Raw genomic sequence first — 15,615 nt, 5'->3', positions numbered from 1 at the left:
GCACTGACAGGTATGTGCTTCGTTCACTGCCCAACTGCTTGGCTGAATCCTGCTTCCCTTAATTTCAGGGTTTGTATAAAACTGAAGCACCTCTGCCTTGTGCAGCAGCAGCAGTCTAGTGGCTTCTGCAGACCTACCCTGCCCTGAGACCTTCCATTGTAGCTGGCAGCCTGCGTGTTTGCTTGCTGGATGTGTCCCCTGCTCACTGGCTTGGCTTGGTGCCTCCTCAGGCCCATGACCAAGTGCTGTTGCAACGTGGACTGATAATCTCCAATGGTCTCCACAAGGAAGGGTTTGTGTGTGGGTGTGGTGGAGAACGTGGCAAAGCACTGGGTGTGATTCAAAGGTTTTTGCTTAGCATGAGATGTTGGAGTGGAATCCACAGTAATGCTCTTGAAAACCTTTGCTTGCAGCAGAAACTGTTGTTGCAACCTCCTGCCTGTCCTTAAATTCACATCCCTGCAGTCTTAAGCTGATGTGTAATCTCTGTGGGAAGTGTAGACTTAATAATCAGTCCAAGGACACCTTTGTGTCAACAAGAGCCCAGTTTATTTTGCTTAATGTTTGCAGCCATGTTGGCCCTGCTCAGCTGTGTGAATTTGGGACCGGCTCCTTCTGCTTGTTCTCATCTGGAGAATGGAATTCAAATGCACCTTTTTTTTTCTTCTTTCTCTCTCTCTCTCTCTTTTTTTTTTTCCCCTACTCCCCCTATCTCCAGGGTGGTGATAGAACTGAAGTAAGAATGTTTGTCTTTCCTGATCTAACATGTTTTTATGTAGTGCTGAGAGCTTTCTATTCAGCTGTCTTAACTGTTCTGTCCACCTTGAAATACAGAAAAAAAGCTCAAGGTCAGTCATCTGAGAAATGAAACAACCATGAGTTCAGCTGGTGAATAGAGATGAACATGGCAGAGGCTTGGGAATGGGAAGGAATGTGGGAAGCAGACGTTTCTGAAGTAGTCTTGGTGCTGCTCAGCCCCACAGCAAAAAAAAGGCACCAGTATGGTTATTGCTGACAAGTGTTTGTACAGGGCCTGGCTGTCAAATGGATTATTTGGTACATGAGGTTTTTTCCCCAAGGTCCAGCATGAACTGTCCCACCTCAAACTTAACAGCAGGTATCTGCAGGAGGTGAGGATTCCAGCTTGAAAGGTACAGATGAAATCTACCACCATATTATAGTACCGATAGCGAGGGCTTCCTTCTCTGCGTACAAAGAAGGGGAAGGGAGAGATGCAACCTGTTTTCTGCAGGGCTGTAAAGAGTATGCTCCCAAGTGAAGTCCCTCAGCACTGCTGGCATTGCAAGAGTGACTTCCTTATTGCCCAGACAAAACTTCCTCCTTATCTCACCAATGTGAAGTGAGTGGAAGTGAATGCAGAGGAGCCTCATTGTCATTTGCTCCAGTGTATTGGATTCTTATTTATTTTTACTCTTTAATTACAAAAATAAAAATAAAATCTGTGCTTTTTAGCTGGAGTCTCTCTTGTTTCTACATGAGGCATAGGTAGGATCTTATTTCTGTGTTTGGAGGGAGACTTGTATGTGGTGAGTGCAGTGCTGCTGTAGCAGGGAGGGGTTCTCATCTCAGAACCGATTGTCCTCAAAGTGAAGTAAGCTTTGGAAAAGTGTGGAGGGAGAATGATATTTCGACTGAATAAATCACCTTTTTCTCACTTCCCCTCCAACTTCTTTTCCACTCTTTAAAAAATATTTTGTTGGAGATTTTGCTCCCTTGAGGCAAATGCCAAATGCTGACATTCAGAGGGAAAGATGAGGCTACTAGCACTGGCTCCATGGTGAATTAATTAAATCTGTTGCATGAAAATGTATGTACTGTTTATATTAAGACCCTAAGATGCAAAATATGATTTAAAAGTTTAAGGTGGGTTAATTGGAAGAAGGTCTGAAAAAGCACATTGGTTCATAGGTATTTTGTTATTAACCCTGCCCCTTGTGATGCTTCTGCTAGACAGTTCACCCTGCTAGGCAAAATGGCTTTCTCAAAGACACTCATTAAGGTTTCTTCCAGACTGTAGCACAAAAGCAGTGTGACTGACAGCAAATGAGAAGTGCTGCTTGCAGTTAAATGTTAATCCTTTCTCCATTTTCCCAAGCTTCCTCATAACTGCAGCTGGGTGCTGCTGGGCTTTGTTGCTCTGATATCCCCCAGCTCGTTTGCAAGTGGTAGGGAGGATCTGGAGGAGGGACTGTTAGTTGGGAGCTTGTTGCACAGGTTTGATCCATGGGCAAATCCCACCTGTTTCACTGCTGTGTTTTGGAGGAATAGCTATTGTGTCAGGCAGAGGCCCATCAGCCAAAGCTTTGTGCTTCTAGGAGCTGCTTCTGTATTCCTGACACTTGTGAGGGGGAGAACGGAGCTGGGGCTGGGGTCTGGCCCCTCCACTGGAAGTACAGGATCTGCCCATGGGAAGTACTGTGTTACTGTGGTGATGGTGTCATGTTAAATAACTAGATGGACTGGAATCTCTATTGCCATCTGTCCAACTTCTTAATAGCTGTTTTTCTCTTGGGCTTTTATTGTAAATATTTTGATGGGGTTAAGGTGATGTGATGCTCCTGATTAATCTGGGCTGTGAGCAAATGTAGGAAGAGTAGAGGTATTCACTGCAAGTGAGTTATTAATATGTTGAGGTGAAATGTAAAATCTCTTTTTAAGGGATCATCTCAATGAGTTGCTCTGTAGATGTTGGTTGTGACTTTGTCACAACTGTTGGTTGTGACTCTCTTCCTCTCTGTCTGAAGAACCCCTTCTCTGTGTGGCTTGGGAAGCAGCTTTGCCTGTGGAGGGTGCAGAGAGGAAGCTGATAGGAATGAAGTGTAACAGAATCACAACTATGAGCCCACACTTAAACAGAGGTGGTCCTGCCTCAATACAGCTGGATGCTGCCCTAGATACTATGAGACCTAAGAGAGCTCAAGGCACCTGAATGGGAACAGACCAAAGAAGCCCTAAGCAGTTGTTACAGGGAGCCAGTGCAGAGAGCACTGAACACAGGGAATATGGAGGGAAATCATGTATAGTGGTAATAGAGCACTTACCAGTTTTCATGTGGATAAGAAATGAGAGCGAGAGCTTTGATTTTTCAAGACCATTGAGTCTTGAGAATCTTGGCCTCCATCCTCCTGGCAATCCTATTTCTTACTAGTGTAACACTGGCATTATCATCAGATAATGGAAATGGCAGCAGAGCTGACTGAACGTTGTGGATGGTGAACGCTCAGCTTGGTTTTTGTGGAGTAAGGGAAACCAAGTGAGGGGTTTAACTGCTGGGTCACAGCAGAGGGAAGGGATCTTCCTTCCATTCCCTGTCGAAGTGTTAGTCACCAAAGCTCCGGTTTCCCTTCCCTGGGATAGGATGGGAAAGACTGTTTAAAAGTGTTAATTTTTTTTTTAACTATGAGGATGGTGAAACACTGCAACAGGTTGCCCTTAGAGGCTGTGGAGTCTCCACTCATGGATGTATCAAAAACCCTACCAGGCAACTGGAGCAAGGTGACCCTGCTTGAGCAGTAGGGTTGAACCAGATGATCTCCATACGTCCCTTCCAACTTCAACCATTCTGGGATTTTTAGCAGTGTCCTTCTGAGCAGTGCTGTATGGCTGAGCATTACACCGTGGTGGGTGCCAACATGGAAGTGACCTGCATCTTTGCCTTTGTGGTGAAGAGATGCCATGGGTGTGGTGATAAAACCTTTCTTGTGGTAGGGTGTGACCTGCAGGATATTTTCTCCTGATACTGGCCTAGGTGCAGAGCACCAGTCCTAGTCCTTAATATATTTATTCTGCAGCAGTTGTTGCTCTTTGTACCCCCAAGAAACTGCTGCAACCCTTCTCTGGCATAAGGGTACTAGAGGCACAGGTAAGCCATGCACTTATTATCCTCATCTTGCACAAGCTTTTGTCATCAGGATCAAAGATTAGGCTAGATGGAGGTATCACCTCAGGAAGATCAGTTCCACTAGTTTTATAATAACCTTGGGAGCAGTAATTCATGTAATTGCATGAACAAAATTGCTTTGAGGTTTGTTTGCAAACAATGAAGCTCTGAGGACTGCCTGGGCTTGAAGAACAGGCTGGGGTCTCCAGGTGAGGTATCAGAGAGGAGGAGAGTGGGATGCTTGAGTGCTGCCCAGAGGAGAGACTACAGAGCTGTCATTTGGGGAGCAGGAGCATTATTCAGCACCTGCTGGGAGGAGTCAGAGGAATATGACCTGGGGGGTGAGAGGAGGAAGGGGAATGCACCCCGGGTACTGCAAACAAGGCAGTTTCTTGGTCATTCAGTGCTGCAGCAGGAGGGTGACAGAGCTGCAAGCTGCCGGCTTTGTAACACTGTCCCTCTTAGCCTGGTGTTTGAGGATCATGCAGTAGAAACTGTACAGGGAGCAGATCTTAGGCTCTGAGTGTCTCAGTCACTCTTTGTCCGCAGTTAAGCTCTGAATGAATGGCTTGTGGCCTTCTGCCTCTTTTTTGAACACTTGAGTCTCACCGTCCATAGAATGGAGATGGTTACTGCTGTGGGCCATACAGCAGGTCATTGCAAAACCTGGCAGCTTTTCTGTAGTTGTACATTAACCATATGGGGGAAATGAAAACTTTGGTTACCTGAGCAGGCTCTGCAGGCATCTGGAGTGGTAGTTGCCACAACAGCAGGGCTGCCTGAAAATAGATGATCAGTCCCTTAACAGAATGAATTCATCTTGGCATTGCTTGTTCTTAGTTAAGTAAATATCTAGTAGGCAGATTTTTGGTTGTTCCCTTCCTTCCTTAAAGGAAACTTGACTGCTTTTAGACTAGGAAAGCAGCTAAACTGGAAAGGCCTTGAGATTCAAAAAAAGATATGCTCAGTGCTTTCACCTCTAGGCTAAGGAGAGAAAAGGAAGTATTAGTGTTGACAGCAAGGAGGAGGCAATTGGTAACCCTGTGCACATCAGGGCAGTAGCTCTTGCTCAGGAACATGCTGGCCACCCTGGGTGAGGAGCAGCCAGAGCTCAAAATGGGACATGGAGTGGCAGCAGGTGGTCTGTGCTGAGCAGGGCCTTGACTGGCTCCAGTTTGCAAGGTATTTCAGCTGCATTATTGCACCTGCAGCCTTCCTTTCACAGGAGATGAAAATGCTAAATCATATTACTAGATTAATGAGTGGACATTAAGTCTAGCAGAGGAGTGTCAGGGTTAAAACGTTTGTGAATGGAACACTAATGAGTCACTGTATGAGAAGTTTAACTGTTGGGCTTGTCCAGGAAGCTCTTACAGAGGTGGCTTTGTCTTGTAAAAGAAGCAAGAGTTATGCTCTACAGTTGCCTTGGGCAGTTAGAAAGCTGCAGAGCTTTCACACCTGGAGTGCTGTGTCCAGATCTGGTCTCTGCAATCACTGACGTGATTCCAGTGCAGGGCCATAAAGATGATTAAGAAACTGAAGCACATTTCGTATGAGAAGAGGCTGAGAGACCTGACACTGTTCAGCTTGGAGCAGAGAAGACTCAGGGGTGTCTCATCGGTGTGTGTGAATACCTGGTGGGAGGCAATGAAGAAGAGGCTGCCTCGTTCTTCTCAGATGTCCCGGTGACAGGACAGGAGGCAGTGGGCACAAACTGCAGCACAAGGAATTACATCTCAACACAGGAATTTTTTTAATTATTATTTTTTCTGCTGTGAGGGAAGTCAAAGATTGGAAGAGCTTACCTGAGGGATTCTGAAATGTCCATCTGTGGAGATATCCAGAACCTAACTAACCGAGCTCTGAGCAGCTGGCTCCAGCTGACCCTGCTTGGACTAGGTTATCTCAAGAGGCTGCTTCTAACCACCATTTTCTGACTGTGAAAATACACCTGTTTCTGGGCTTTCCAGAATGGGAGATAGAGAAATGCATAGTGCAGTGAAAATAAGAGCTACTTTCTGTAGGATCTGTGGTTGGACACATTCAGATGCTTCATGGGAAGGCTGTTCAGCAGTGACTCCTCGCTTGCCATTGTAGCTTGTCTCCTTTCTGCCCAAGTGCTTTTTTTCTGTCCTACTCGTCCCTTGTGAGTTCTGCCACACTGCTGCATAGTATGGGACTCAATGTGGTATACATTTCAGCAGCATGAAGCAGGCTGCCTTCAGAAAGAGTTCTGGAGGGGTTGTAAGACAGCAATGATAGAAGCAGCTGGAACTGAGGACACAGAAATAAACCTTCTGTTATCTAATGGCCGATTATTTTGTAAGCAAAGATTTCAAAGGATTTCAGCCATTTTATGCTCCTTAGGAAACATCATTTGTGGGGAAGGAGCAGAGGTGCCAAGAAGTGAATTAACAGGGGGTGTCAAGAGGACCTAGGAAATGTAACAAGCCTGTAAACTGGGGGTGGAAGATTAATTCTCCTCATGGAGATGAATCAATACTTGGCTTTCTGAAGATCTCACTTGCTATTGCTGTCATTTATTGGATTAGTTGAAATAAATATGGCATGGCAGATGAATGCCAAAACCCTGAGAGCTTATTAAATTGGGTGGGTAGGAATTCAAGCAGTGCTGGAGTTGAAAGTACTGTTTGCTGCCTCCCTTCCAGAGCAACTCCTATTCCTTACATGTAACCAAGACGTGTCTCCATCCTGCTTTCACTCTGCTCATTTCCACCTCTCTGAGACTCTCTAGCAAACCCAGGCAGTATATAGATGCATGTGTGAGCTTTGAAGGGTATGGGTTTTCCAAAGCTGCCATGCACTGAGGCAGCCCTGGTGACTATTTCTTCCACATGATAGCTGCAGCATTCAGTTTCCTGAAGCATCTCCTACTGCTAATTTAGAAGCTGATGACACTTTAAAAAAACAAACCAACAAAGATTTTCAACTTACTGGATCTCTTCCCCCCCCCCCGTAGAGTAGGTACAGTTATCCTGATTCAAATATTACTCAAAAAAAGCATAAGGTGGAGGGGAGAGCACTTTAGTTTGAGTAACTTTTTGGAGAAAATGGTGTGATGGTTATCCTGACCTTGGTGCTTTCTGCTTCAAAGCAGACATAACACCTTCCATAGTGTTGTCACCTGCATGCCTTGACGCCTAGGAGAGGATGTTACCTGTGGTCCTAGAGTTTCCCCTTTTCAGCCCTGTTGCAATGAGTGGTGACTGAGCTACAGCAGCCTAAAGGAAAGCCATCAGCTCAGCCGGTGTGACGTGCAGGATACAGCAGGGTTACAAAGAGCAAGGGTAGGATGCTTCTGTCCCCTTAAGTGTTGCAAGTCACTATCTCCTGCAAGACCAGGAATTTCTATTTCAGATTGGATTCTTAGTAGAGGTTCTCAAGTAAAACAGGCTCCAAGACTTGTCTGTCCTCTTTTTGTATTTAAGGGACTGCCTTTTCCAGCAGTGAGCTATGCCACACGGGCACCTGCTGCTCCCAGCTCTTGGGCTGTATCGGCAAGACGTGATGTTAATAGTCAAAGCCAGATGTAGGCATAAAATAGTTTTGTCCTCTACTTGGTGTTGCAGCACATGGGGTGGAGTTTGAGTATAAATCATTCAGCTGTTGCCTTGCTCCCCTTCTCCAGTCTGGTTTAGCAGTGAGGGACATCAAGGTAACAGCACTGCAGCATGTGAATTCCAGCTTAATTCCAGCCATGAGCCCCCAGCTGCTGTCCCCATGAGCAGCCTCGGTGGCTGGGTGATCTTGTTCACCCAAAACTGTGCATGGGATGATGCCTCCTTAAGGCTCTAGCCCCTGCTGCTCTGTACTCCTCACTCCTGAAGGAAGTGAGAGCTGTTTTCTCATCTTTCTGTTTGGGTACAAGCTGTATTAAAGGGGTGGGTGGTCATCATTCATATCTGCCCATGCAATGCTTTGCTTGTCTGTGAAGCAGGGCATGTTGCCCACGTCTGACACAGGGCTCCCCCAGGCAGGTGAGGGTCTTGCAATGCTCACTTAGTGGTAAGGATACAATGGCACACCTCAGTAACTTGCAGATTTTATTAGGAGAGAAAATCCTTCTGCTTTGGATAGAACTTGTAGAGCTCTATTTTGTTTGGCGAGCATTTCCTTGCATCATATGTGCAAGTGTCCAGGGATATGTAGGAGTGCTCAGGGATGTCATCTTGGCATGGTATTCCACTCTTCATATTAAAGCCTGGGGATTCCACAAATTGGCCCAACAGACACTTAAAATCACATAAAATGTCTAGTGAAGTCATCAGACTATGAAATGCTGGTATTAAGTGTAGTTCTTCAGCCTCTTGTTGGCAGTGCTGTGCTTGTCTGCACGTGGGACAGTATTTGATTAGATGGCCATGGCTTCTCAATCAATACACTGTAGAATGCAGAGAGTGTGTATTCCTACCTGTGTGAGCCAAACAGCATGAAAAACTAATAAAGCTGAAAAATACTCTGGGCCACTGGAGGTAAATGACTTGCTGCATATGCACTGTAATGCCATAGTGGGAAGAACTGGGATTTCCAGGGAACATTAAGACTGAATCATAGGATTATCCCCAGTGTATCATAATAGATATGAAAAGCAGTACTTTTTTATGACAGAAAGATATAATTCTCTCGTGTTTCGTAGGATACCTCAGAGCAGGCTTTTTTTCCCTTTTGTCTGACTACTTCTAAATAGTCTGTGAATTTGTTTGTTGTTTTGTTGTTTTTTTTTTCCTCTTAGAATCGATGTTGAAAATACTTAATTTGCTGAACAGGAAGATCCAAGGTAGAAGGAGGAAGTGTTTTCACTCGTATACAACTTTAATTTATGTGCCTGAAGCCTGGGCAAACTATAAAAGTAATACTTTTTTTTTAATACCACTCAGTATTAGTATAGACTTGAAACATCCATTACATTTATTGAGAATTTAGAAGAAGTGAAGATACAATTTCCTAAGTCTTCCAATGGATACAATGAATTGTACTAATTTAAATTAACCAGGCTATCTGCAACATATGCATAACCCATGCAATGGGCTATACTCTGTATTTGTGAAGTCAGTGCAGGAGAAAATTTTTAGCTAGAAAGCTGGCTTGCATTTATGAGTAGTTGAGGACCTATAACCCAGTGAAGTGATTTGCTCTGTTGTGAGCTCCCTTTGCACTGTGCTGAGAACTGGAGGGTTCACAAAGTGGTGTCTGCCCAGAAACAGTATAAATCACCTCACCTGTAGAGGTAGGCTTGTTTTAGCTGTTTCATGGGCAGAAAGCTGCTGGACAGGTAACTGGAATGTGTCCTTTCTGCAGTGATAGCTGGTTTTCCCGTGGGTGGAGGGTGGGTCCAGAGTGCTTGCAGGACTCCGACTTGACCATCATGTCTTCACACTCCTTAGATTTCTTTTCTTGTTCAGCTCCAATGTCACTTTGTTTGCATCCCCTTTCCCTGCCACAGTGACTACAGCAAGCACCTACAAGCAAGCAGCAGCTTTCTCACCCCAGTCCCTGTGTTTCTCAGTTATGCCAACATGTGCTGGCTCAGCTTCCACAGCGGAGCAGGACAGAGGTTAAGGAAGCAGCAGAGTAAACTCTCAGTGCTGTCTGGTGGTGGTGGCCAACTGTGTTGATACCCTTCAGGTCTTACCTTTGAGTCTTGCTTTGTGATGGTGTTTTTTGTAACTTGGTTTTAGAACCCTACTGTGAAATTTACTTGGAATCAAAATAGCATGTGTAGTTTTTGTGGCCAGAAGGAAAAGCTGGAAGGCATGAGAAAAGATTATTGCAAAACCTTAGAAACCAGAAGGCAATGGAGAAAGATTCCAATGTTTGCCCCTCTGTGTCAAAGGATTTTCAGTGAGATTATTTATGAAGTATTTTGTGAAAACTTTAGTTTTTAGGAATTGGTGTCTGTAGCCTCTGTATTATGGTAGTGATGGCAGGGAGGTTGATAATGATGGTGGCTTTTGTTGCAGTAAACTAGACTCCCATGTGAGCCTAGATTCCCAAAGCAAGAATAAACAGGAAACTTTCTTTTAGACTTAAAATTGCAGCTGTAAACTCCTTTTCTGAACCTGGTGTCCTCAGTGTAAACATAAGCTGCCATCACTAGACTCCCATGTGAGCCTAGATTCCCAAAGCAAGAATAAACAGGAAACTTTCTTTTAGACTTAAAATTGCAGCTGTAAACTCCTTTTCTGAACCTGGTGTCCTCAGTGTAAACATAAGCTGCCATCTTGGGTAGCTGCCCTTCTGCCATGATTTTTTTTTTTCTCTGTTTTTTTGTTGTTTTTTTCAGAAGGTGGTACCTCCTTCTATATTTACTCTTCTTGGAGGTTATAAAGTTGAGATATCTTTCACTGATCTGCTGAGAATCCATTTTATTTTTTCAAGATGTGGTAGGCTTACAGTGGCTCTGTCTTTTCTACCTAGTATGTTTTCATCAAATAAAGGCCTTTAATTGAGATGCATTGTCTCTTCTGATGTGTTATACGTTCTCATACCCTGTTTTCTTGAGCAGTGTGTGCAGCTCTGAGAGGGAGCTGAAGAGATGTTATTTTCAAATGGAAATAGTGGTTGGTGCAGATGCTGCTTGCTTGCTCTTCAGAGCAACAGTAAGGTGGGGGTTGTCTGTTCCGTGTGTGTTTGCTTAGTTCTGCAACGTAAGTTACTCAGATTGCTCCCAGTTGGGAAAGTGGAAGCTACTGAGCTCTCTTCCCCTTACTTCTGCAGCATGTGTCCACTGTGACTTGTCTGGCACTCACCTCTGTCCTGGGGACAGGGCTGTGGTTCTGGGTTAGAGCAGCAGCAGGCAGACACTTCTGTGCATGACCTTGGGACCCGAATAACCAGTCCGGTGACAAATGCTGCTGATATCCCTGTGGGTATTGACAGCATCCTGGTCAGCCTGAAGAAGGAAGACAGGCTTCTCCCACCTAGATTTGGAGCTGTCTTGTTCTTTGCCCTCAGCTAACACCCATCTGCGCTCTCCTTTCTCTTCCCACAGGTAGATGCAGTGCGGGTGTACGTGAACAGCAGCTCTGAGAACCTCCAGTACCCTGTCCTGTTCGTGGTTCGCCAGCAGAAGGGAGTCCTGTCGTGGCAGGTTCCACTCATTTTTCGAGGCCTGTAAGTACTGGAGTCTCTTCCTTGTAACAGGCTGGTCTGCCAGCCGTATCCAGCAGGAGTCTTCCTCAGGCTTTAGATCCTGCTGCTTGTGTAAACAGCAGGACTTGGTTGCAGAGCAGGCTTGCTCACGGTCAGCTGAACCTAGGAAGGCCAGGATTTTGTAAGTAACCCCTTATTTGACAGCCTGGTCTGTTCTCTTAGTTTCTGAAATACGTATGTGCAGTACCAGGAGGTTTGTCTGCTGGGTGTCTGCCTGTGTTGCTGGTCAGTGAAGCTACCAGATGGCCTTGTCGCTTCTGCAGTTGCTTACAATGCATGCAAGGAGCTCTTGGGCTCTGCTTTGGAGCAGGGTTTGAACAAGCTCTCAAAACAACACCCTAACTGCTGTGTTATGGTGTATTTGGGGAATAGGGGCTCTCTTCTGATTCTCTCCTCTCTTTCTCACCCCAGGTACGTGAAAGTTGAGTCTGTTCCTGGGGGATGGTGGTTGTTTGGGGCTGTTTGTGAACATATTGTTGCTTCAGCAATCTTGGCTCTAGCGAGGCTGCCTGTACTGAGACTTTGCAGACACTTCAGACCACCTGAGATGTGAACCTTCATGCTGAGGCCGAAATCTTGGCATCAGGCAGCAGATACCCTGCAATGATTTGCCTGATGCAGGAGATGGCTGCAACAGTGGCTGTTCCTGGCTGTTGTGCTCTCTCTGCCTCCAGCAGATGTGCTAAATCTGCAGATGGCACAGGCAGCCTCGAGGGAAGTGAAATGCTGGGGATGGCTGGTGCCTTGTGCAGTCCACAAGAGGCAACAGAGGTGGAGATTGAGCTCTGAATACAAGACTAATGGTCTTGGCCTTTCAGATCAGTATTTCAGTTATGTAAGCTGGGGAAAAATTGTGTTGTTCCTAAAACTGCTGAACAGCTTTTTAACTGCTCTCTCTCTCCTCCATCCAACTTTCCCTTCCTCCCTCCCCCTGTTGATTGTAGCTATCAGAGGACCTACAATTACCAAGAAGTGAGTCGGACCCTCTGTCCCTCTGAGCCAACATCTGAGATGGGACCCTCTGACCAGATTATATTTGTGGATGTCTCTTCCATGGCACCGTTTAATATTTCCTATGAGCTGCTAGTCACCAGGCTCAAGAACTTCCAACTTGAGTAAGCTGGCATGTGAGAATACAAATGTAATTTCTTCCTCTGTCTGTTAGACAGAGATTTGGTCCATCTGCCTGAGCCAACATCTGAGATGGGACCCTCTGACCAGATTATATTTGTGGATGTCTCTTCCATGGCACCGTTTAATATTTCCTATGAGCTGCTAGTCACCAGGCTCAAGAACTTCCAACTTGAGTAAGCTGGCATGTGAGAATACAAATGTAATTTCTTCCTCTGTCTGTTAGACAGAGATTTGGTCCATCTGCCTACTCTTCCCTTCACAAAGAAAAAAAAAAAAAAAAAAAAAAGTTTGTTTTTTTTCTTTTGTTTAATCTGAAGGTACTCTGTGTCTTCCAACTCTGAATGTTTTAGACTTCAACATGTTGGCATTTCTTTTCTAGGACCAACAAAGCCTTTAACTTCACTGCCAGCCCTTCCCAGCCCCAGGTAAGGAGGAATCCTGCATGGTGTTGCTTGTATGTCTTACCACACTTAAACAGTTGATGTGATCCTTTGTTAGAAGTGGCAAAAGCCTTATATGACTAGGTTGTTTCCCTCTTAAGATGCAGAGAAGCTTCCTTACTGTTGATTTTTCTGTGACTGTAGTGAAGAGGTAGCAGTGCCTCAGCCCCTCCAGGGGTACATTTGGATCCCCTTGCAAAGCAGTTAAGTGAACCAAAAAAACATGACCAGAGGAAAGGAATGGTATGTGCAGTTCAGGAAATTCTAAAATTGTACGGGAGCTCAGAGGCCTTTGGACTGCTATACTTCATGGAAAGTGAGATGGTATGCACCAGTGTCTTCTTCCAGCTGGTGCTGGTTCAGTTGCCCTAGTGACTAACCAAGATACAGCCTTCACTGGACAAAAATAAACACATAAATAAATAAGCTGTAAAGGTGCAACAGAACTCAGACTGCTGTTCCTGGCTCAGGGCAGCAGGTCATGGTGTGAGGTGATAAATGAAATGCCTGGTGAGTCTGGTTATTAGTTCAGAAGAGAGCACACGTTTTACAGCACATCCAGCTGAACAGCCTTGTTTAAAGCCCTGCAGGTAATACAAGTCCTCTCTTGAATTCAAATGCTGTTGGCAGTAACTATAGTGATACAGGACCTCACAGAGCTCAGAAAGTATGTAATTTATCCAGGCTGTCTGGTGCTTCATTTTTGTTGTTGCTGTCACTCTTGGTAACACCACTTAATTTAGGTTTCCTATTAACCAGGCATCCCAGCTAATCATTTTGCTGTCAAATATTTTAAACTGGTTTGCAAATGCATGCATTATTTTATGCTGTAGAAGCATAGGGAGTGGTAGTAGCTCTTTATAAACCCTCAATACTTGGGATCTTGTAATTTGGATGTAGAGTGTTTTGGGTCTGGCCTGGAATTAACTTTGTGACTTTGGTCTATTACTTGTCACAAATAATAATATGAGATTGGTGACTTGTAATTATAGGCTAGATGTAGAGAGGAGAAGATGATTGCTGAGGTCTTTGTAAATCAAAGTATTAAGTAGTCTGTGGGAGAGGGGGAAATAAATAAAAAGGTAACTCAAAATCTACATGGATGTTGGAAGAGCCCTAGGACTGGAAAAAGACAAGTGTAAAAACTGAAGGAGTTGTCCAGAACCCAGCTCATGCTTGAGGGCAGAAGGAGAAATTAGACATGTTTGTGTTGCCTGGATGTGTTTACATCCCTCACAGTGTGGGGAGGAGAGAGAACTGTAGGTCTTATTGCCCCTCATGTTAATTCTGTACTGTGGTGTAAGTGTGGATTAAAAACAAAATTATAGAAGGGTCCACATGGGTGACTTCCTCAAAGACCTAGAGCTTTCCAAGGGAAATGCACCTGGGAAGCCAAGGAGCTCAGCCCACCTGTGTCCTTCTTGGCAGAGATAGAGCTCCCTGGGCTGAAGAAACCAGCTTGGTGAGTTTTCAGTTTGTGAGGACTTGTGGTTGGAGTCAGCACTTCCTCAGGATTGAAAGGACCCTGCTTGGAGGGGATTGGTGGGAACAAATGCTTTAGTAGAGAGGGGCAAACTTGGAAAAAGCCTAGGTGATCTCTAACTTATCCCTGCCATTCCTGTTGGGGGATGGGGGAAGGGAAGTAGGAAGCCTCTGGCCCTTGCTCAGCTCGAAGATTTATGTAGCCTAAAGGGAGCTTGCCAGTTGGGAATGTCTCCAGTTAGGGTTTCAGAGGAGGAGCTTCAGTAGGTTCCCTCCCCATGGGCTATGCCTGCCCCAGGACAGCAGCAGTGCTGCCAGGTGACCTGAGGAAGGTGGTTGGTAGCAGTTCTCAGCCTTATGTTCCCTCTGAGATGGGGTGAGGTGTCCATCAGCCCCTCCTGGTGGCTCTGTGAGCCCGAGCTCTCATGATCTGGGCTCCAAGTGGGATGATGGGAGCCCTTGGAACAAGCCAGTCTGCTGGGGCAGACACAGAGACCCTGCTTCTCCAGCAGCTGGGTGATTGTAGTGCATCATAGTTTTACTGGGAATATATACAAACGGTCATGTTGCCTGGGATGTCTTTTGCCTAAATCTGAAAAGACCATTGCTGGTACAGGGAAAGGCAACTCCTAACCCCACAGACTGTCCCGCGGGCCTGCTTAAAGCATGGAAATACAAGAAACACCATTCTTTGCCCCCAGAGGAGAAGCAGAAATATCAGCAGATGTTAGTCTCTCCCATTTTCTTCAGAGCTATAGCTGAAATATTTTCAAAGCTCAAGTGAGAAAAGAAACTCCCATTACCCTTTGCCTGCAGAACCAAACAAAACCAAAATCCCTAAATCCTACAGTTAATATCAAGCATTATATTTATAAAACTCTTGACAGAATTCAACCATTTGACCTAATGTTTTCCTCAGTCTGTCTTTGAGGCAACCTGTCTGAGATAAACTCCAGGATATGTTCCATGTATGAGGTACAGCCAGCAGCATGAAAACATCTGGAAGTGGCTTGTAACAGCATTGAAACGAGCAGGCTATAAAATGAAGTCACTTTAGTATGATCAGGTGGAAAAGAGCTTAAGGGGGGCAGAAGCTGTGCTGTGTCTTGCATGCTGAAGAAGTCTGTCTAACAGCACGTGGTGCAGTGGGGACAGTTATCTGTGCATATTTAATCTGCTGTCTTGTAGCATAAGGTCCTAATGTTTGAGATCTGAATTCTTGTGAAAGCCCCCCACATCTAACCCCAAGCCCAGCCTGGGAAGTGCAGGTACCTTAGGGAGGCTCTGAAGCTACTGGCAAGGGTGATTTCTGGGCCATAACTCTCAGTTCTCTGCTTTCTCCTCAGTATTTTCTGTACAAGTTTCCTGAGGATGTTGATTCAGTCATTATTAAAGTGGTGTCTGATGCAGTCTACCCGTGCTCGGTTGTCTCTGTCCAGGATATTGTGGTAAGTCTAGCACAGAAGGCTAAGGAGCTGCCTGCTG

The 15,615-nt window shown here is 45.2% G+C and overlaps 1 protein-coding gene across 1 annotated transcript in view; it reads left to right on the top strand.

Moving 5' to 3' along the window:
* The first annotated feature begins 3,653 nt into the window (after positions 1-3,653).
* Positions 3,654-15,615, top strand: part of SIDT1 (SID1 transmembrane family, member 1) — a 36,993-nt gene continuing 25,031 nt past the window's right edge. The window contains exons 1-5 of the mRNA XM_009993423.1: positions 3,654-3,725; positions 10,914-11,035; positions 12,019-12,189; positions 12,588-12,633; positions 15,477-15,578. Of these exons, the coding sequence (XP_009991725.1) occupies positions 3,654-3,725; positions 10,914-11,035; positions 12,019-12,189; positions 12,588-12,633; positions 15,477-15,578 (513 nt within the window). The remainder of the gene's footprint in view (positions 3,726-10,913; positions 11,036-12,018; positions 12,190-12,587; positions 12,634-15,476; positions 15,579-15,615) is intronic.

This window comes from Chaetura pelagica, unplaced genomic scaffold (assembly GCF_000747805.2).
Source record: "Chaetura pelagica isolate M959 unplaced genomic scaffold, ChaPel_1.0 scaffold101, whole genome shotgun sequence".
Lineage (NCBI taxonomy): Eukaryota > Metazoa > Chordata > Aves > Apodiformes > Apodidae > Chaetura > Chaetura pelagica.
The sequence above is the reverse complement of the archived record's forward strand: the minus strand, read 5'-3'. Positions and strand labels throughout refer to the sequence as shown.